General features: G+C 63.1%; 1 protein-coding gene across 4 annotated transcripts; it reads right to left on the bottom strand.

Moving 5' to 3' along the window:
* Positions 1 to 21436, bottom strand: RASA4B (RAS p21 protein activator 4B). Of its 4 annotated transcripts, none has more exons than XM_082712985.1 (22): positions 21165 to 21424; positions 21003 to 21088; positions 15898 to 15954; positions 14467 to 14580; positions 13859 to 13920; positions 12604 to 12733; positions 10812 to 10893; positions 10137 to 10268; positions 9870 to 9961; positions 8450 to 8567; positions 8050 to 8200; positions 7708 to 7772; positions 7330 to 7442; positions 6924 to 7116; positions 6624 to 6761; positions 5945 to 6089; positions 5502 to 5668; positions 5135 to 5272; positions 3980 to 4115; positions 2502 to 2622; positions 758 to 822; positions 1 to 635 (listed from the first exon to the last, which is right to left on the bottom strand). In XM_082712985.1, the coding sequence occupies exons 1-22, from the start codon at positions 21384 to 21386 to the stop codon at positions 514 to 516; spliced, it is 2649 nt and encodes an 882-aa protein (XP_082569111.1). In that variant the 5' UTR covers positions 21387 to 21424; the 3' UTR covers positions 1 to 513. The 4 variants fall into 4 exon arrangements, with proteins under 4 accessions (XP_082569111.1, XP_082569114.1, XP_082569112.1 ...); XM_082712988.1 differs by having other exon boundaries at positions 14467 to 14575; positions 21165 to 21411; XM_082712986.1 differs by lacking the exon at positions 21003 to 21088 and having other exon boundaries at positions 21165 to 21436.
* Positions 21437 to 21454: the final 18 nt, after the last annotated feature.

Below are 21454 nucleotides of genomic sequence, written 5' to 3' on the forward strand. Positions count from 1 at the left end.
CCAGCAGTCACAGCAGGTTTATTGTCAGCAACAGAGCACCGGCGAAGCTCTCCCAGGGCGCCCAGCCAGTGGCTGGAGGGGAGAGGGGGCGAGGCGGCCAGGAGCTAGGGGATGCTGAGGTCAAGGCCTGGGCGCCTGTGCTCCGTGTTCCCTCCCACCTCTCTGGGTCCAAGAAGCATCAGTTCCCCTGGGCTCGGCCCATCCTAGGGGTGGTTTCTTGCCAGGTCTGCCCTGGGCAGGAGGGAGGGTCCCTGGAGAGTCTGGGCTAGCGCCAGTGGCGCCCACAAGAGCTGTGGGGAGCAGCTAGGCTTCACAGAAGAGCAAGAGTGTGCCAAGTCCCCTAGAGACTTCGGGCAGCCAACGACGGGCCTTCTGGACCCCCAACTCACCCAGCCCACGACAGCCCTAAGCCCTGCTCCCCCAGGAGTGGGAGTGAAGAGCCGAAAGCGCACCGGGGGTCTCCAAGCACCTGGCAGGGGGCTCGGCGAGGGCACGGGTTGCGGGGGGCAGGCCTCACGTCTGCAGTGGCCCGGGGTGGCGGGGCTCCGAGGGCGGCGGGCCGGCCGAGCCAGAGCGGTGGGCCTCCTGGAGGTCCCGCAGCACCTGCAGAAGCTGGGCCAGCGCGTCCTCGGGGGCTGGAGGCAGAGGCACGAGGGCAGAGCAGTCAGGGCCAGAGCTCCTGGGGAGTGCGGCCCCATCCATAGCACCCCAAAACAGAGCTCAGGCCACTGTGGGAGTCCAGCTGGGAGGGACCTACCTTCCCCCGGGCCGGTGCGCGCAGAGCCTGCCTCCGTGCCCGCACTCAGCTCCCGGTGCTTCTCTCTGCAGGGAGGACAGAGCTCGTGGAGCCCTTGCCAGGAAGGCCGGGGGGCCCCATGTGGGCCTCCTGAGCGGAAGGGATTCTGGGAGGGAGGAGCTGACCCCTTCAACCTGGGGGGAAGTAACAGGGGCCCAGGTCGTGGTCCCCTGGCCACCTGCCACCTGCCGTCCGCCAGCCTCCTCGGGTCCTCCCCACCTCCGCAGTGGCGGGCCGGCGGAAGGCACTGTGGAAACCAAGTTCCAACCACATCACTCCTGTTTCAGAGGACCCTGGGGAAAAGGGCCTGAAAGTCCCCAGTATTAACTGGCCCTGAAACGACTTTCCTTCTTAGGGGAGTAGGAGACAATGACAATTTAAGCACGATTCCTAACCAGGGTTCACCGGAGATCGCCGAGCCCTCTGACGTACAATCCTGGGAGCTTACGTGGAGGGAGAACCAGCAGCCACGGGGACCCCAGGCTTGAAGCTCCTTACTTAGGAATCCTTGGTCCTTTGCACGGTCTCCCTGATCTGTTTGTGAAGAGCTGTGTCCCTCTGCTGAGATCTAACACGCTCCTCCTCCCTCAGATGCCTTCTAGGCTGTGGGGTCGGTCCCTGACTCGCTCCGCTCATTTGCTAACTCAACCCTGACTGCAGGAGAAGACATCTGGGTCATTCCCAGCCCGGCGTCCAGTGATCCGTTACAGCCCCAGGCCACTGCGTCCGGGGACCAGAGGAGCCGGTGGCGCAGAAGGGCCGGGCCAGACGCTGCGGGACGGCAAGGAGGTGAGGCCGAACGAGAGGAAACGTGGCCAAGCGGTTCCACAAGTGCGGAGGCTCTTAAGGCAGGGGGCTGTGGTCAGGCCCACGGCACTGGTCCCGTGGCGCGAACCACCTGAACCCAAGGTGGCCTGGGTTCGAGTCTTTGCTCCGTCGCTTCCTGGCTTAAATGGGGGACACGACTGTGGGTCCCCAGAACAGAGCAGACAGGGTGGTGGCTGTATCCGGTAGGTGGACGATGACGTCCCCGAGCCAGGGGCCAGACAAGGGGTGGAGAGGGGTGACAGGAGGGACCTGGAAACTACTGGAGACTGCGGCTCCCAGGGGAGTGCGCGGTTCTCGTCTGACCCCCTGAGCCCCAGAAGGGTTTCTGAGGACGAGATAACACCCTGGAAAAGCTGACGAGGAACAAGGACAACAGCCACCACCACCACCCCTCCAGGACGCAAGCATGGGGGTGGCGACAGAAAACCGCCCCGATCCCAGCGGGCTCAGAGAAGCAGGGGGCTGCTCGGAGGTGAGCCCACACAGCACTGCGCCTCCAGAAATTCTGAGTCCGTGGGGGAGGCCGCAGGCATTCTGGTTGTTTCTGAGCGGGAGCCAGGGCCGAGACCAGGCATTAAGCAGCTGGCTGGGGGCAATCCCTGTGCTCCCAGGGCACAACGGGACGGCCGGACGGGCTGGGAGGCTGGGTCAGCCCAAGGCCGGACACAGCCGTGGCAGTGACCCGGGGCTTCTGTATCCTTGGGCCTTCGTCCTCAGGTGAGCCTGCCTCCTGCCGCGGAGACCCGAGAGCCCCTCCCCCGGTGCGGGGGTCACGGGCAGGAAGCGGCCAGGCCTGATGTGCAGCCGGAGACCAGCCTCTCGGCCCAGCTCCCGCCCTCTCCCGCCACACTCCCCAGGGCCACACGGGCCTCCTCACCGCAGTGCGGCCTCCACGCCCAGCAGGTGCCGGTAAATGAGCTGGGCCTCCAGGTCATGGTCCAGAGGGTCATTCCACTCCTGGAGGGTCACCCGCGACCGGGTCTTGTCGCAGCCCAGGTCTGGGGGCACAAAGAGGGCAGGGTTGCAGGCAGGCCCCGTGAGAGCGTACATCCAACCTCGTGGCAGCGTGCGTGGGGACACTGCGGCCTGCAGAGGGACAGGAATGGGCTCAGGGGCCCCAGGAGGGCAACATCTCCTCTCTGTCGGGTGCAGCCCCCAAGCCCAGAGATGCACGACGGCCGAGCACGGGGGCCGCGCAGGAGACAGCCCGGGCGGCTGGACAGCTTTCCCGGTGGCTGCTGGCCGGGAAGGAAGGGAGAGGCCTGGGACCGTAAGGCCATGGGGACGGAAGCTGGAATGAGCTGGCATTACAACCTTGGCAGAGGCACTGCCCCCACCCCGTGAAGCCTCCGTTTTCTCCTCCATAGAATGGGTTACCGGACCCTGCCTCCTAGTGCCCTAGGGAGTGCCCCCAGCCAATAACAAAGGCCATCGCCACCAAGGTCAAAGCCAGCGGCTGCGGGTCAGGTCACCCAAGCAGCGACACTGGAGTACAGCGCAGCTGCTGTCCCCTCCCAGACCCGGGGCCGGGCTGCAGCAGGTGCGGCGGCTTCCCAGGGACTCCCCGTGTAGCAGGCTCCGGGGGCTGAGTCTCTTCCGAGACCAGGGAACAAGAGTTTTGTAAAGCAGATGAAGGTAAGAGAAGGAAGGTCCTAACTGAGCTGTCCCACAGGAAGCCAGCTGACGACATAATGCCACTTAAATGCAGAATCATTAAAATTACATAAATTAAAACAAACTTAAGTCTCAGCTCCTGGGCCACACTGGCTACACTTTAAGTCTGCCCACACCTGTTCGTGACAAGCACACGCACAGTTCTGGGCACCACAGCCACCATCACGGAAAGTTCTAGCAGCAGCTTGTCTCGGCCGTCCCTCTGGTGCCTGGGGACCGCCCCCACCCCCACAGCTCCAGCTCCAGCATCAGGCCTCCAGGTGGGAACGTGAAGCTCAGGGGCCCTCCTGTGCCCTCGGCAGCAAGGAGTCCCTACGGTGTGTCCCTCGAAACCTTGGTTCACAGACACCTCCCTCCCTGGGCAACAGAGAGTCCCTGTCATGTGAGCGAGGGAGTGCTGTGTTACACAGCATGACGGATGGCACTCCAGCTCGTTTCCAGGCCTCCTCAGAGCCTTCGATGAACCCACGCGCGGCACCCACACCAAGCAGCATTTGCCAAACTCCCGTTCCGGAACCCTTCCCGCCCAGAACCCCTGCAGGGACTGACCTGCCACCAATGACTTCCCCCAGGTGCATAGGTGGCCTCCCTAGCCGGGCCAGCCAGCCAGGGCTTGGAAGCCCCGTGTCCCGGCCAGGGTGCCCAGATGCCGTGTAAGGGGACCCAGGCCTCCGCTCCCACCTGACTTGTCCTTCTGGTGGCAACAGCTCCACTTGTCCCCACGGAAGACGCCAGGGTGGTAGGAGCCCAGCAGGCCGGGGTTGCTGATGCTCACCTTCCGCAGCGCAGACAGCCACTGGTTCAGCTCATTCACGCACTGCAGGGGCGTGGGGGGACGTCAGCGGTCACCTCCTCCAGGAAGCCCGCCCTCCCTTCCTGGAGCTCCCCGGCACATGGCCTGATGAGCAGAGCAGCAGCTGGACGTCAGCTGCCACTGCCCCCGACGGCCGTGCCTTGAGCAGTGTACAACCTTGCCAACCGTACAGGGTAGCCACCATTTTACCCTGTGGCTCTGGACAGTCCCTGCCGGGGATAAGCCAAACCCCTCTGATTTCAGCCTTCCTTCTTGCTCCCCGTGTGCTGCCCCTAGACGTTTTCCCCTTCACGATGCCCCTGCTCAGAGGCCACCTGCCAGAGGCCCTCCCACCCACACTTGAAAGAGCAGTAACGCCCTAATGAATGCTACTCGGTTCCCTCCCTCTCCCCCTTAGTCTCCTCTGTGCCCTTCAAGGCGCTGCCACCATCTGACATGTGAAATATTGACCTAGCAGTCCGTCCACCTCCCTGGGAGACAGCCCCAGGAGGGCAGGGCAGTTTCACCTGCTGCTGAACCCGCCCCTCCACAACCCGCGCCTGGAGCCTTGTGGACGCTCTGCGAATACTTCTCAGATGAATGGGTGAGCTAATGCATAAAGAGAGGAGACTTGGACAGCATGCACCCAGAGCCACACGCCTGCACAAACATGACAACTGCGTGTTGGTCGCACCGCAAACACACAGGCACCAACAAAGGTACTCACAAAACCAGTGTCTCACAAACATGCACAATGTGTGACGCTCCGATTGACGGGAACGTACACGTCCTATACCAGACCACGCAGACCTAGATGTGGGTGCTTAGGCCCAGGGAAAGCCACGGGCACAGGGCCCCAGGAACCCCAGAGCCCAGGACACACACACACACACACACACACACACATCAGATCTCACACCTGCTGGGCCTGATACAAGTGACAGGGGGCAGTAGGCTCACTGGGGGGGCCTCCTTCTAGCTGCGCCCCCCCCAGCGGCCATTCCCCCAGCAGTCCTCCCTGAGTGCCCCCCCACGGCCCCCACCTTGCACTGCAGGTACACGGTCTGGGCCTTGCCCGCATCGTCCTCGTAGATGACCTGCATGACATGCGAGCTGCCGAAGCTCTTCTCCTCCACCTTCTCCGCTGCCCGGATGTTGGCTAGCTTGATGAGGGCACTTTTCTGGAGTGGGCCGAGACAGGGAGACTCAGGGTCCAAGCCGGGGCCACTCTATGTCCCAGTTCTGGGCCTGAGTCTCCCCTTCTACAGCCTGGGGAGTTAGCATCAGGGACCCGGCTCTGTAAGTGACCCCAGTGACTCTGTGAGTGACCCAGTGACCACAGAGCACCGGAACTTCCTAGCTGTTATAAACCCCTCAAATCCCCACTTGGCCGCCTCCTTCCTCACCCACCTTAGAGCTGGGCGTCTTGGCGAAGCTGAGGGCCTCGGTGGTGAGGGAAAAGTGGAGTTTCTTGAAGGAGGACATGAGGTGGCCCTTGCCCTTGGTCCTGTGGATGAAGAGCGGCCCCTCCTTCACTGGCGGAGCCTGCAAACTCAGGGTCCGCTGCAGGTCCAGCTCTGCGGGGCCGGGGAGGGGGATAAAATGTGAGCCCAGGGATGTAGTGGGGGGGTGGCCGGAGACTCGAGGGGAGGGGCACAGCAGCAGATGGTCAAGGCCATGCAAGCGTGATGGAGAGGCTGTGGGTGCAACCCAAGAGCCACAGAGATAAGATAGGTGGGGACCTGGGCCAGAGGACAGAGCAAACTGGACAGGGAGGCTGTGGGCGGGGCCGTAGGAGGGGCCAGTGTGGGTGGGGCCCCTGGGCAGGGGCGGGGCAAAGCGGGAGTGCTCACCCTCCTTCTCCCCGATGTCCACCAGTTTGGTGATGAAGTCCTTCAGCTGAGCCACGCCCTGGCGCACGGTAGGCTGCAGCGGCTCCATCCAGGCCTCCTTGGCTCTGGAAGCCGGCGTGTCCATGTTGCCCACGTTCTGGACCGCCTGCAGGGGACGGCAGCAAGGGCCAGGCTCTGCTGGATCAAACCCCCCCCCCACGCTGCAACCTCCCCCACCCCGCCACCAAATCGATGGCCACTCGCGTAGGAGAACCCGAGGCAGCAGCGGCACAAGCTCTGCTCACGGGCCCGGTCCATCCGCCCTGCGGCTCGGGGCTGATCCGATCCCGGAGTGCGAGGCCTTTCGGGACCGGACGGTTGAGGCTACTTGAGACCAACCCGCTGGCCTTACTCGGCAAGTTTAGGAGGAGACTGCTCCCCTGGGTACGCCGGTCCCAGCCTGGTGGCAGGCAGCTAAGGGCCGCCTGGGAATAAGAGGCCGATCTGGGGGCCAAAGGGCCCGCGTTCACACACACAGGCTCCGGGCCCGAATCTCCTTCCCCGCAGGGACCCGCTTCCTTGTCCATGGGCTCGGGTGACCACGAGAAAGCGTTGTCCAGGGTCAGGTGCGGTGCCACGGGCGACCCGGGAGCCAGTCGGGGACACGGTGCCGTGCGGGCCGGGCCCCGCGGGCACCCACCTTGGCCAGCAGCAGCAGCGTGCGGCTGGTGCGCGCGTCCGCGTGCCGCTCCCGCAGGTGGAAGAGCTTGGGCGCCATGATGGCGGGAGACAAGAAGCGCAGGCACAGGAAGCTGGTGACGGCGATGAACGGCACGTTCTGGGGGGCGCGGGAGAGCGGGGGCTGGGCTGCCCGCGGGCCTTCGGGGCTGTCCCGGCCTCTGCCTGTCCCCCTGCCCCACCCCCACCCCGCCTGCGGTTCTAACCAACCCCCCAACGCCTCTTCCTTCCCTCCGCCCGGCCCCACCGGCAGGGGGCGCACCTCGTGCTGGGCGCCGGGGAAGCGCTCGCGCACGCGCCGGAAAAGCTGCCGGAAGGTGGCGCGGATCACCGCGGGGCAGGCGCGAACGGAGCGGCTGAGCGCGCTCAGCAGCGCCCCCAGGTGGATGCGCAGCGTCTGCGCGCTCTGCTCCAGCACGTCGGCCTCGGTCTGTGGGCGGTGCAGCCCGGAGCACCTGAGTGGATCCCGCAGAGAGGATGGAGGTCAGCGCCCCTGCACCGGACTGTCGCGGGGGCTCCCGGAGACAGGCGCAATAAGGCGTCAGCAGAAGCGGGGACAAAGGCAACGCACAGGTGGGCAGAACGACGGAAAGTAGACCCGGGCAGAGGAGCCAAAACATCCACTCGCAAAAAGAGCCTGGCACCGCCGCCCCAGCCCCCGGCCTCACCCTACATCCTTGACCTCCACTTTGCTGGGGTCCAGCTCCACGTACTTCTTCTCCTCAAACACCCTGTCGATGATGGGGCCCAGGACGCCGTGCAGATACCGCATCCCCACCACCTGGGGGCCGTGGGGGGTGGCATTGGTCCCACCTCCCGCCTCCAGCTCCCTGGCCGTCTCCCTGCAGCTGCCCCCCCCCCCCTCAGGCGCCATCTGCCTGCTGTGTCCGCTCAGGGTAGAGCCAGGCCCACAAAGGGGACAGCGAGACCAACCGCAGCTGCGCGAATGAACACGCGAGTGGATGCATGAACTTCTTTATCTCTTGGCCCTTCTGAACCTCGGTCTCTTCATCTAGGCAACAAAGATGTATACCACTCAACCTCACCTTCAGAAAAGACTCCATGGACTTTGAGGCAAGAGAGTTGCTCCGGAACAGTGTGTTAGCCTCACCTGTGAGCAGAGGTTCTAGTGGGTACGGGGTTGGGGAAGGGAGGACCACGGGGCTGGGGGCCCTAAGCTGGCCCCTCTGTAAGGACCTTCCTTGCCCCCTCCCAGCACACTGCCCCACCTATGCCTTTTGCTCATTCCTTTGCCTCCTAATCGGACCCAGCAGCTTCCTACAGGAAGCCTTCCCAGATTTCTCTGCTCTCAGCATCTCTGGAGTCCTTGGCTCCCGCCTGCCCTCTCCACCACACCCTCAGACAGGCCTCCCCCTCCCAGGCCTCACTCGTGCGACCCAGCTCCAGCTGGAAGAGCAGGTCCAGGAAGTCTTTGGCCAGTCCCTGCCCCAGGAAGAGCTTGAGCAGGTTGGTGGCCACCTCCTGGCGGCACTCTGTGCTCGTTGTCTCCTCTATAAGAGGTATCAGCTGCCCTGGGCCCTGCAGGAAGCAGCAAGGAGAGACAGGGTTGGAGGACCCACAGGGGAACCCAAACCCTTCACTCTGAGGACCTCAGAGGACCACGGGGAAGGAGGGATGCTCTCCCAAGGGTTGGCAACGGGCCCTGGGTACGGGCTAGTCCCTTACCGTCCTGAGAACCGAGAGCTTTGCTCTTCAGAGCGGGTATAGGACAGGGAGGACTGGCCTACTGGCCCCGGACCCTCCCACCTTCCCCCGGGGCCCCCTCACCTGGGTGCCCAGCTTCACCTCACGGCACAGCAGCTGCACCAGGGGCTGGTAGCAGCCGGAGGGCAGTACCGTCTCGTCCCGCAGCCGCACCTCCAGCTGCAAGGAGCCCAGGCTGCCCCTGGAACGGGCAGCCTGTGACCTCTCCACCAGGGACCCAGGCCGCCTGCGCCGGGCCCCTCCCCGCTGGCTCCATATTCCCTTCTCAGGGCCAGCCTGTCTCTCGGCTCGTACCCTCCACCTGCCCACCCCCTGCACCGCCCAGCTCCCATTTTTTCCCCCCAAGCTGCTTTCCTTCCCTGCTGGGTAAGCCCTTCCTGCCTCCAGCCATCTCCACCGCCTGGCTCCCTGCCCCCTCTAGACCCCTTGGACTCCGAGCTTGACCCATGCAAACAGGCTGGGCTGCCCAGCCTCAGATCTGTAAACTCTAAGAGAACAGCTCCTTCGTGTACACGCTTTAAGCTGGAAGCAAGTCCCCGACGGTTTTAACAACCTGCCGGGGCAACTGAGGCTTGAGCAGGCTGGAGAACTTGCCACAACAGATCTAACTGCCAAGCTCCCCTGCTCGGATCCCTCCTGGTGGGTCCCTCCTGTTGGGGGTGCTGACCAAGCCTTAGCAGTCCCTCAGCAACCCCCTTCCAGAAGCACAGTGCAGTTCACTAAGTTTGCTGCTCAGCACGGCCTCATCCCCAGAAGCCCTCCAAACAGCCCTGGGCAGGTTCTCTGGACATGCCTTGCGGCTGGACACAGCCATCTGCCCCTGCCCTGTCCATGGTAGGGATGGGGGGTGGTGGTGTCTGGGACTTTCTACAGAGAGACGGAGCTGAACCACCCACAGTGGGGGACACTGCTGACCTTCCACTTCCCAGTTGAGTGGTGGGCAAGGAAGCCAGAGAGCTTCCTTGATAGGTTGCCAAATTTAACCAAAATAAAACTACAAGACGCCCAGTGAAGTTTGAGTATCTTTAGCCTAAGTCTGTCTCCGACACCGCATGGAAGTACCACACGGAAAAATGATTCACTGTTTGCCTGAAATTCAGCTTTACGTGGACATCCAATATTTTATCTGGCAACCTCATTCCTGGAAAATCTGAGGGAGGGTCAGAGCTCTGGGGACTTGAACCCTGGTAGGAGGTCTGCTGGGAAAGCCTTAAAGGGAAAAAGTCTGATGGCCTGTTCCAGAATCTGCCAGAAGGTAGAAAGCAGGAGACCCGTAGTGCCTTGGAGCTTAGAGGACAGGGCCAAGTCCAAGGCTGCGAGAAGGGCCAGGCGGCAGTACTGGTCAGGATAACAGAGTCTGGCCCTGAGGGCTGGGGTCTGCCCCCGACTGCCTGCTGGAGCCAATTGTCAACTCTCCCCGCACCCCCGCAAGCCCCCTGGGGCCCAGAGCCCACCAGCCCCGCGGCCAAGCCCAGGCACTCACTCTCCCCGCCGACTCTTGGACTGGTCGGGCTGCAGCCGGAACCAGCCCTCCTCCTGCTGGGCCGCCCACAGTCTCTGGACATTGAACACCACCTGGGGAGTAAGGCAGAGTCAACTACTGTTCCTTTTGGGGGAGTCCCTCCTCGGGGTCCCCGATCACCAGTGGCTGGTTCTGGGGAGTGCCGCTCCGGGGCAGTGGGGGGCAGGGGGAGACTGGGGGCGGTGCCGGAATGGAGGCAGGTGCGGCCCGAAGGAGTGGGGCACTCACTCTGCCCAAGAAGTCATTCCGGCTGACAAGGTCCCAGTCCCAGGCTTCCACACACACCGCCTCCGCGGCCCCCTCTTCCAGATCAAACTCAAATGTCTCATTCCAGCGTGGGTAGCATGATTTCTTCACAATCTGTCCAGAACGGGGCAAGTAGAGGTGGGCTGACCCCAAGTGGGGGGCCCGAAGCAAGGCCCAACCAAGGGTACAGCTGCCCCAAACACCCCACTTGGGATCCCTGCAGGGGCCTTGCAACAGCAGAGGTGTAACCTTCCTGTCCAAACCCCTGCTCATTTCTCAAGGGGGGAATGGAGGCCCAGAGTGGGCAAGGTACTTGTCCAAGGCCACACAGCACAAAGGTAGCAGCAGACTGCACTGAGAAACCAGGCCTCCACCCCTGGCCCACCCCAGGGCTGCGCCCACCACCCTGGCTGTTTCCTGGGGCAGAACAATGCCGGGGGGAGCTATCGGACGGTGCAGCTGAACCCCACACCGGCTGTCTTGGGCCAGGAGGCCGGGAGTGAAAGGCAGCTGGGGCTGTAGGGGTTGGTGACAGAAGAGCCGGGACCTGCTATGCCCCAGGGTCACCCGGCCTTTCTTAAATGTCTTCTGTGAGACCACAGTCCCAGCCTGACCGCCCAACTGATGAGGGCTCCCCGCCCCCCTCAGCCCCCTCACTGAGGTCTCCTGTGTCCGGCCGTTGTAGCGCACTCGGACGAAGGGGTCAGATGCACCGTTCCGGTCCTTGGGGGCCAGGTCCCTGGGAGGGAAGCAGGGCATCCACTTTTCACACTCCCTCCCCAGACTGTCAGCTGACCGCTGTGGGGTCACCCCCAGGCTGGGCTCATCTGTGCCCAGCGCCTCTCCCCGGGACGCTGATTCCCCCAGTGTTCCCCCCACAGGCCTCTACGGGGCACCCACAGCAGACCAGGCCCCCCACCATGGCTCCTCTGGGTTGACAGCCGCAGGCGGGCTGTGAGCTTATCATCTGCTCTGGGGAGTCAGGGAGGCAAGTACACCATGGAACAGCCTGGGCTGTGTCCCCCACCCGGTTCCCCGATTGCCAGCGCAGCCCTGAGCCGGGGCCATCTCTCCAAGCCTCGGTTTCCCCTTTGCGGAGTATAGAAGATAACCCCCACGCCTGAGATCACGGGCTTCTAGAAGGCCTGCCCCACAATGGGGGAGGTGGGTCTTGGGGAGCAGCCCTGCCAGGTCATCCTGCCAATACTCTGCAAAGCCCAAATCCGCTCACAGCACCCCAGCACCCCGCTTGGAGCCCTTTGTGGGGCAACAGCAAAGCCCGCCCCTCTTCTTTTTACTGTAAATATTGTTTTCTGCTCTTCTCCGTATTTTTAGTTTAAAGCCTCCCGTGCCGACTTTTCCTGCCTCCTCAGAGCCAAGAGAATTCCAGGACATGAACTTGAGAATCTGCCCAGAAAGATGAGAAGAAACGTTCTTTCTGCACAGACAGCTTCTCGGGCCTCCCGGAATGCCAGTGGGGTCTGAGCGGGGGAGGGGGGGGCGGTGGGGGCCGAGACACCCCCCCCCCCCCCCCCCGCTCATGCTCTGCACAGAGGTCTGGACAGACGGCTCCTCCAGTCCAGGCCCCTGCTGAGTGGAGGCCAGGCTGGGCCAGCCCCCGTGTCCCCAGGAGTGTCGGCAGCATGTGCGTGTGAGCCCGAGGGCGGGAATGGCCGGGTGTGAGGGTGTGATCGGCCCCTGCCCAAGTGCACATTCTCCCGCTGCCTCCCCATCCCCACTCCAGCCCCAGGACAGGGAATCCGGCCGGGGAGCCACCGGCCCCACTTGCCGGAGAGAGATCTTCCCCCGGCCCTGCTCCCTCTGCAAGCTGATAGCCCTCACCCCCTCACCCCTGCGGGGACCGGCTCCCCCACGGGCACTGGCCCGGCCCTGCCCTCCCACCCCAGAGGCAGCCAAGGGACCCTGTGGAGGTGGCCCGGAGCCACAAGGGAAGAAGCTCCTCAGGGAGCGCGTGTGACTCACACTCAGGCCCCGACAGGAGGGGAGCCCGCAGCTAAAAATACCGCGGATGGGGAGGGGAGGGAGGCCTGGCGTAGGTGACTCAGGCCCACCTTTCTGCCAGAGTCACTGTTCCTCCTGGAGAGGACTGCACCCCACCCCCGCAACACACACACACACACACACACACACACACACACACCTGGAGAGGACCGCACCCCACCCCCGCAACACACACACACACACACACACACCAGGCCAAGTTCATACTGTAGTTAAACCCCAGGGAAAGCCCGGGCTTGGCACGGGGGCTGCACGCGCAGAGCTCGGGGTCCCCTCTCCCCTGCCTTATGATGCCCAAAGTCCCACCATTAGAAGATCACCCTGTCCCTTAAGAGACATGGCATCCTCGGCCAGGTCACCCAGGAAACGCCTTGAGGTCAGGCAACCTCCCCAGCCCGCTGGCCCGCAGGGGCCTCTCCCGTCTCACCTGGCCTCCAGCACAGAGCAGCGCAGCCGACCCGCCGGCGTCCCCGGGACCACCTCAAGGCGCAGGTGGATCTCGCCTTGCACCTCCTCGTCAGGGTCCACCTCCGTCAGGTGGGCCCAGCCGCTGAAACCTGTGGGACCCATGGCTCAGCCCCGCCGGGCGCCACGGCGCCCCTGCACCGGCCGCTCAGGTCCTCTCCAGCTCCAGGGGGCAGGGGCCATCGTCCCCGGGAACAGATGGGGACACAGTCTCAGAAGCTGAGCAGCGGCTCTTGGAAGAAACTTGATGTGAACCCAAGTCCGGCGACCCCTGTGTCCTTCCTCTCGTGCCCTCTGCCCCTGAACCTAACTTGTGATAGAACCGCTTTCTCTGGCCTCAGTTTCTCCATCATAAAACAGCAGCTCTTGTCTGGGGCTGCCGGAGGAGGGGCCGAGCCCAGGTGGGGAAGCATTAAGGGCCCAGCATCCCCTGGGCCACTGGACCCCGAGGGGCCTGCGGGGGCCGTGGGCAGGAGAGGCCTGTGGGCCTGGCAGGGGCCCTAGAGTCTCCATGAGTCAGCAAAGTCCCCCACCCCCGCATGCCCGCCCCGGCCTCACAGACAGGAGCAGGTGTGTGCCGGGAAGGCCCGGGAGGAGTCACAGGGGCTGCACAAGCCAAACCTGAACCGCCCGAGAGCTCCAGGTCGGAACCCTCACTGGCAGCCAGGAAGCCAGCCTGGAGGAGGCAGCAGCTACCCCAGGTCCCACAGTGAGGATGGGGCAGGGCTGAGCTCTCAAAACAGTGTCAGCATCCCAGCCATCATCCAAGGGGCCTAGCCCGGCTGCAGGCCGACCGCTCAGGCTTAGGGCCGAGCCGCCCCAGGGGCCCAGGCTAAGGGGACACCAAGGGTACAGGAAAAGCCAGCCCGATGGCAGGAGGGGTTTCCGCACCTCCGCAAGCGTGGAGAGGCTCCTTCTTGTGCCTGCAGAGGCCTCAGATCCCAGCACTGGCAACCCCTTTGCCCTAGGGACATGCATTTCCAACAGGGGACAGAAAGGGGCCCAGGACATTGAGGCTAGGGGGCAGGAGATGGGCCAGGGGCCCTTCTAGGGAGGGCACACATGGCTTTCCCTGAGCACGGGCTGTGAAGGAGCCTAGAGGAAGCATCTCTGAGCTGGGGGAAGGCCAGGGACGGGGCCACCAGTACCGGGAGACAGGAGGGGGCCGGGGGAGGGGAAGCAGGAGCAGGCCATGGGCTCCCTCCCAGGAATCTTACCCTTTGGGTGAGCAGCCAGGGTGTCCCTGGTAAGGCAGACCTTCCCGATAACGTCGTCCCGACTGGAGGATGGAGAGGGGGCCAGAGCTGGGCAGGGCTCCGCAGGGAGCCTGGGAAACCACCCCACCCCCAACCACCCCACCGCCCAGTTCAGAGGCCCTGTGGGAAGCAGGGAGGCTGACACTCCAGTCACTTGCAGGAGCCGATCCGAGCAGGACCCGTGACCCTCCTGCGGGCCCTGCATTCTGGACACGCTCATGGGCATGTGCTAGGTTGCTACACACGGACGGACACACGGGCTCACATATATGCCAAGTTCGTCCTGGGTTCCCTAGCTCGCACGTCCCCACGCAGAGCCTAGCACACCTGTGCCTTTACTCCTGCATGTGCACGTGGGGGATGTGGTGTGAGCGGTGTGAACACCCCCGCCCCCGCAGACCCCGGCTCGCTCAAACCCGGAGCCCTTCCAGACCCTCCCGGGGCTCCCCACCCACCCCCGCTCCAGGCCACAAAGAGGACGCAAAGCGACCTGCGGCCCGGCAATGACATGGGCCGGGGGGGTCAGCTGGCAGGGTCGGGGCCCCATTTGAAGGGTGGGGCCCACCCACCTGAGGGCGTCCTCATCCATGACGTAGAAGGCCACCGCGTGGAAGGTGGGCGGCAGGTGCACCTGGTACTCCTCGCCCCAGAATGGACACAGGGTCTTCCACACAGTGGCTGTCCTACAGCAAAGGAGCCTCAGTGCCTGGCGGGGCCGCCTGCAGACCCCGGGCCCACCCACGGGATCTGACGATTCTCCTTGTCCTCGACCCCACTGCCCACCATCAGCCGTTCCCTCCTGACCGTCCCCTCTGCCCTGGGAGGGGCACAGGGCTGCATCTAGCAGGCCATTTTCCATTTGGGGAAACTGAGACCACAGGGGGCCATAGCTAGCCTCAGGTCACATGAACAGGACGGTGGCAGAGCCTGACCCAGAGCCAGACCCAGGACAGAGCCTTCAGCCCAGGGGACTCAGCAGGGAATGCTGGGGGGTTGGGGAGCCGAAACCCCCAAGGCGGGCCAAGGACCCGGACAAAAGCTCAAATGATCACCTTGACCCCAAGCACTTCTCCGACAGGCCACTGGAACGCTGGGGCCTCGGTTTCCCTGTCTGTCACAGAGATAATCAGAGCCCTCCTGCCCACCCCCCTCTTGGTATCGTGGTTTGCAAAGAATGTGGAAGAAGAACCTGAGGTCCTATTTGCAAGGGTGAAGAACCACGAGCCTGGCAGCCTCAGCCGGCCGTCAGCAACGGGCACTTCGGTGGGCAGAACTGCGGGGCAGCTCTGGTCATGAAGTCCAAGGTCGAGGCCAGAGACGCAAAAGGAACGGGACCTCAAAGAGCCTGCCCAGAATCGTGGAGCCCAGGGACAAAAGCACATCCAGGGAAAGTGGCCCTTCTGGGTACAGGCTGGGGCCCCCTTGCCTGAAGCAGCCTTTCTGGGGTATAACCACGGTGGGCATCTCTCAGGGCACAGGAACCCCAAGGGAGAGGCAGGATAAGAGAGGGGGACGAGCCTCAGGCTTTGGGGTCAGCCAGATTTGGGCTCCAGTTTGACTTTGCCAACTCCGAGGTACGCGACCCTGAGCAAGTTAGCCTTTCTCGGGTTCCTCCTCTGTAAATGCAACTTAATCATAACACATCAAGCTCCTTGCAAGTTATAAATGGGCTGCAAAAGGTTTAGCACAGGACCCAGCGGACCACACTCCAGAAGTGACAGCCGCTGTTGCTAATCATCACCCTGTCCCTTCCGAGGGCCGTAAAGATCACAGAAAGGAACAGCGCTGGCGAGAGGCCCTTGGATCCACGGCCTGGATGGACGTTCAGGTCAGTAATCAGCAGGAGTCAGAGGTGGATTTTCTCACCTCCCAGCAGGTGCGTCAGGGCAGGGGGCCGGCCTGGGGATCAGCTGTTCTCGGAGCCTGTCCCCTCCCCTACCCGGATGTGAGCGGGAAGCGTGGGGAGGAGCAGGTGCTGGGTGGGGGGGAGGGGCCCATACCGGATGATAGGCTCATTGTCCACCTTCACGATGCAGTAGGGGTCGCTGCTGCCGGTGCTGCAAGACACAAGGGCAGGGCGGGGCTGACCGGTGGCCAGCGGCAGGTGGGGAGAGCGTAGGAGCGCCCAGGGGCTCCCAGGCAGCTCAGCCCTCGGTGACCCCAGGGAAAGGACGATCAAGTCTGAGGCAAGGAGGCCTGGGCTGGGGTCCAAGGGCTCGAAATGTGTACCCCACACCCCTCATCAGTCTGGGAGGCTGGTGGTGAGCAGAAGGCAGGAACCTGCACGAGGGTCCAGCGGGGGGTTAAGGACGTTCCTGCCTGCCACCCCTTTCCCCTCAACACCCTGCTCTGCCCCAAGGAGGACAGAAACAGCCCCAGGCCAGGTCCAGAAACCCCATCCTCAACACCCAAGTGGGCGCCTTGTTCTCTCTCCCTGGAGCCTTTGCTCCTGCTGTCCCCAGCCTCTCAGAGCCCGGCCCCGTCCCAGAGGCAGGGAGTAAGGTCTCCTCTGCGGGCCCAATGCCTGCAAACCCCCTGACTTTCCCTCCATCCCAGGACTGCTAGCGATGCGCTGTCCTCAGCTGCCACTACTGCCCCACACCACCTGAGGGAAGGGTCCCTTCTGTGTCCCCAGGGTCTAGGACAGGGCACAAGACAGGGGGCCCGGGGGTGTTTAACAGGTTGGCCTCGAGCTCTTGGCCATCTGGGAAAGAAGGAAGAAGACGAACCTGGGACTGCTCAGGTGCCCTGGTCTCCCTGGTCTCGGTTGGTAGGGGGTTCCTGGGGTGGGTTGGGGGGACATTCCCAGCCAGGCCTAGGGCTGGTCCCAGGCAAGAAAGGGGGTAAGGACTGTCTCCAGGAGTGCCTTTCAGGCGCAGTGTCCATAAAAAGGAAATGATTTGCATGTGGTAGGCTGGGGAATTCAAAGCCCCAGCTCTCATCTCCAAAGGGGCTCTTCCTGCAGAGGAAGCCCCGAGCAGAGGAAGCCCCGATCTCTGAAGGTCCTCCTGATGCTGACCGGAAACGGACCTGACTGGAAACTGACCAGAAACGTCTGCCAGGACTGGGTTCCCCACACAGAGCAGTGGGGCGGGGAATGACCACCCACAGGGGGGCTGCCCCAGGTGCCCTGTCTGACGGGAGGGCCCGCCCATGACAGATGTGCAATTCTGCCAGGACTCAGTTCCCCACACAGAGCAGTGGGGCGCGGAATGGCCACAGGGTGGCTGCCCCAGGTGCCCGGTCTGACGGGAGGGTCCGCCCATGACAGGTGTGCAATAAATGTTGGCATGGCCCTAGATTCCCTGCTTTTCTGCCTGCTACCCTTTTCCCTGTCACTTAGGAGCCCTCTCCACCAGAGAGCCCCTTGGGAACACCTCAGCTTGCATCCCATCCCCCCAAATCCAGGGGACTCCGGACCTCCAGCAATCAGGCCCCTGTGCACTCCCAGAGCTGGGCTGGGTAGCAGCCCCCAGCAGCTGCATGCATATTTGCACAAGGAACTGGGAAGGAGGAAGATGTCGGTGTGCTCTGAGAAGTAGCGGGGTGCGGCAGGGGTGGGGTGGGGGTTGGGGACGGGCCTCCTCTCCCCTGCCTCTGCCTTCTGGCCTGGCAGCCCCGTGAGCCTAGCTTTGCTACGGTGCAGCTCTCCCTCAATGAATGAATCTCTGAATGAACCGTGAGGTTTGGGCTTTGGGTTCGGGGCCAGGTCACGGGGTGGGCAAAGGCCCAGAGGCAGGAACAGAGCTGGGTGTGCAGGGGCTACGAGGAGCTGGTGGCTGGATCAGAGGGCAAAGGGGACAGCGTCAGGAGCAGGCTGAGGCCAGAGGCCCACCCATGATCCCTGGTCAGCTGTGGGGATCTGTGCCCCTGCCTAGTGCCCTCTGTCCCGATGAGGCCCTGGGACTGGTCCCCTGCCTCACTTCCCCTTCCCCAAGCCTCTTGGGGAAGCCAGCCTGGATACTTGCAAGTCCTCTATATTTAGCCCCTTGGCAGTTTCCAGGCTGTGGAAGGGGAAGGATCAGTGTAAACCTTGAAATAGTCCTCGGCCCGTCCCCAGGGCCACTGGGCGTGGGAGCCAGTCGGTTACCGGTCATTATAAGACTTAGCTCCTGTCTGGCTGATCCAGGCACGCAAAAATGGGAGACAGTGGATGGCAACAGAACGGGAACAGGTGGGCTCTGAAAACGGTCAGTGACAGGGAGCACAGCTGTGCTCTGTGCCCTTAAGAGAACTAAAAGCCCATGAGTGGAAATGGCAGCTGTGATGATGTGTCCCTCCTCAGAACGGTCTCTGTCAAGATGAGTCACTATGGAAAGGTGGTGAGCTCCCCGTCCTCAGAGGTGTGCAAGTCCTGGCTGGAAGGGAGGCTGCTCAGGAGACAGGCTGATGAGGCACAGTGAGGCAGGCGCACCCCCTTCCCAGCCTCTGCCCCCTTCCCAGCCCTCTGACACCCAGTGAGGGCCTCCTGGGGTCTCCGAACCCCTGCTGTCCCTGAGCCAAGTGGTTTGTATCGCATTTCCAAGGCTCAGTCCCCACTGAAGCCCATGGTAAGGCTGCAGCCTCGGCCCAGCTAGGATTCTCGGCCTATCAACAGCAGAAAGAGTGGGTTTGAATCCCAGCTTCTCTCCCTAAACACTATGTGGCCTTGGCAAGGGACTTACACATCCTGACCCTCAGTTTCCCCTTCTGCAAACTGAGCATATCTGCCTTGTAGAACTAATGCAAGGATTGAACGGAAGGGTCCTCCACAGCCCTTAGTCTCCTCTGCCATGGGCCAGGAGCCCCCCCAGGGCTCCTGGAATGCCAAGACGAATGAGTCACGGTTCCTACCCTTCATGGTCACACAGCATGGTGGCAACTGCTACCAAGAGTGTGCTCCTGACTCCGGAGGGCACAAGACAGGGGCACGAGCACCTGCTGGAGGGCACAGGGAAAACCCTGGAACAGAGCCTAAGTTTGAGAGGAGTCCTGAAGGATGAATAGGAGTTTTCTGGAGGACTCCGAGTGGGAGTGTCTGAAGACAGAAGCCCCTTAAACCTGTGCAAAGGCAGGGCTTCGAATGTGGGGGGCTGGGGGGGAGTTAGAGCTGCATTTAGGAACCAGATGACAGGAAGCCCTCTGACCAGAGGCTTCAGGAGGGGACAGAGGTCAGCAGGCAGGGGGCCGGGCAAAGAAAGAGATCCTGAAGGCTAAACCAACAGGACTCAGTGGCGACCCCCCAGGGATGGAGCCCCAGGGTCCCCGGGGGCTGGGCAGAGGCAGGGTTGGGCCGAGAACCTGGCACCTTGGCTCCCAGGGAGACCCAGTTGGCAGCTTCACTGCCCTGGGGCTAGGGAAAGCCTAGAGCCAGGCACTAGGGCCTGCGGGGATGGGGAGGGAGGCGACAGACGGAGGGGCTGCTCCTCCCAGCAGCCACCAGCCAGAGGAGGCCAAGCTGACCTAGTTAGCTGGCACTGCTAAGGGGGGGGCTGCTTAGAGCCTGGGCCAGGAGGCTGAGACCCTCCTCAGAGCTCATCCGCCTGGCTCTCCGCAGAGATGGCTTACCCGGCGTCCGCCCCACCTAGGCACGAGACCAGAAACCCACCTGGAGATGGCCTGCCCAGCCCCGCCCCCCTTAACCATTGCCATAGCAACTGCTGAGCCTGGCCTCACCAGGCCCAGGGGGCCTTGAACTAGAACTGCTCAAGGCGTTGAGTGAGCAGGCAAACTCACAGGGGCCACTGTCCGGGTGAGAGAGACGCCCTCGTCCCAGCCTCCTGCACCCCGCCCCATTCGCCACCTCTTGGCATCCAGGAGCAGGCTGAGGAGCCCTGGGGGGGCAGGGGAAGGGCGTGGGGGGGCACTCCAGACAGTGGACTTTGGACCCTATGCAGCCTCTGGGATCCCCTTCCCCCATACCCTGCTCCAGGAGGCCAGTGCACCTAGAGCCTTGTGCTTAATTTTTTTTTTTTTTTTTTTAAGGATTTCAGGGGCATCTGGGTGGCTAAGTCATTAAGCGTCTGTCTTCAGCTCAGGTCCTGATCCCAGGGTCCTGGGATCAAGCCCCACATCAAGCCCCACATCAAGCCCCACATCAAGCCCTGCATCGGGCTCCCTGCTCGGCTGGAAATCTGCTTCTCTCTCTCCCACTCCCCCTGCTTGTGTTCCCTCTCTCGCTGTGTCTCTATCAAATAAATTAATAAAATCTTTTTAAAAAAATAAATAAATAAGATTTCATTTTTAAGTAATCTCTACACCCAACCTGGGGCTCTAACTCACAACCCTGAGACCAAAAGTCCCATGCTCTACCAACTGAACCAGCCAACATCCCGGTGCTTAAGGGAGTTTGACCTCCAGTCTACAGAAAGGGAAACTGAGGCTTCAGAGCTAAGATGCTGCCTAAGGCTGTATACAAGCGAGCCAGGGATGAGATGGGGAACCTCAGCTCTGGGACTACTGAGAAAGGCGCTGGGACAAGGGGCTCGGGAAACCTCCTCAAATCTGGCCAGGGACCAGGGAATGCCCTAGATGTCCGCGGGCGTTAGGAGCTCTGGACCCAAGCCCTTCCTCTGCCATTTAGAGCCAGCCTTTTCAGGTCTCCCAGCCTCGGTTTCCTTATCTGTAAAATGGGATGATGAGAACTGCCTTGCTAAGTCCTTGTGACGAGGTAAAGTCACCGCAGGGCTCAGATAAAGCCCAGAGCACAAGGAACAGCTGCTCCCCGGCCACACCATCTTTGCACGGTCCCAGCCTCCTGACCTACCGGTTCACGCCTCACTCCTGCGCACAGCTGGAAGCCCCGGGACAGGCCCGGCCCCCCGGGGCTGGTTTCAGGTGCACACTCTCGGGTACTAAGGTTCCGGAACTAACGAGGAAGACCCCTCGGTTCCCAGGGGCACCCCCACCCCTTCCAGCCACACTCCCGCAGTTCACGGAGACATCTCCCTGCGAGGTGCCCCCCACGCTCAGCCCCTGTCCTATTAAAGCCCCTTCCCTTCCTGAGCGCCGTTCGCTGGCTCCCTGCTAGCTCAGGCCCCTTACTGACCCCCCATCCGCTCCCCTGTCCACGGACCTTCCTTGTCCCCCCGCCCCACCCCCGCCCCGTGCTCGCAACAAATCTTACCGTCCCCATTCCCTTCCAGTCCCCCACGGCGGCCACACTCGCCACACCCTCGCCGCTGCTCCACTTGCGGGCGGGCCGTGTGGACCCTAGAAAGGTGAGGCTTAAGGAAGGGGCAGCGCCCCTCCCCAAAAAGTTGGGGCCCCCACCCCGGGCAGCGCTCACATGTCCTTGGCGGGCAGGTTCTTCCCCTCCACGATGCGGATGGACAGCGAGCTGCGCTTGGCCATCGCGGGTCCGCGGCGCGGGGTCGGCGCCCGAGGGAGCGGGACCGCAGGGTCGCGTGCAGCCGGCGGGCCGGCGGGCGCGGGACTGGGCGCCGCGGGGGGCGGGCCGCGCAGGGCGCGAGAGGTAAGCGCGGGGGCGGGGGAATCGCTTCCACTTCATTCACCCCCGCCCCCGCCCCACGTGCGGGGGCCTCAGCGCCGGGGCTCGCCAATCGGCGGCCGGGGCTC

This window comes from Mustela nivalis (assembly GCF_964662115.1).
Source record: "Mustela nivalis genome assembly, chromosome: 19".
Classification (NCBI taxonomy): domain Eukaryota; kingdom Metazoa; phylum Chordata; class Mammalia; order Carnivora; family Mustelidae; genus Mustela; species Mustela nivalis.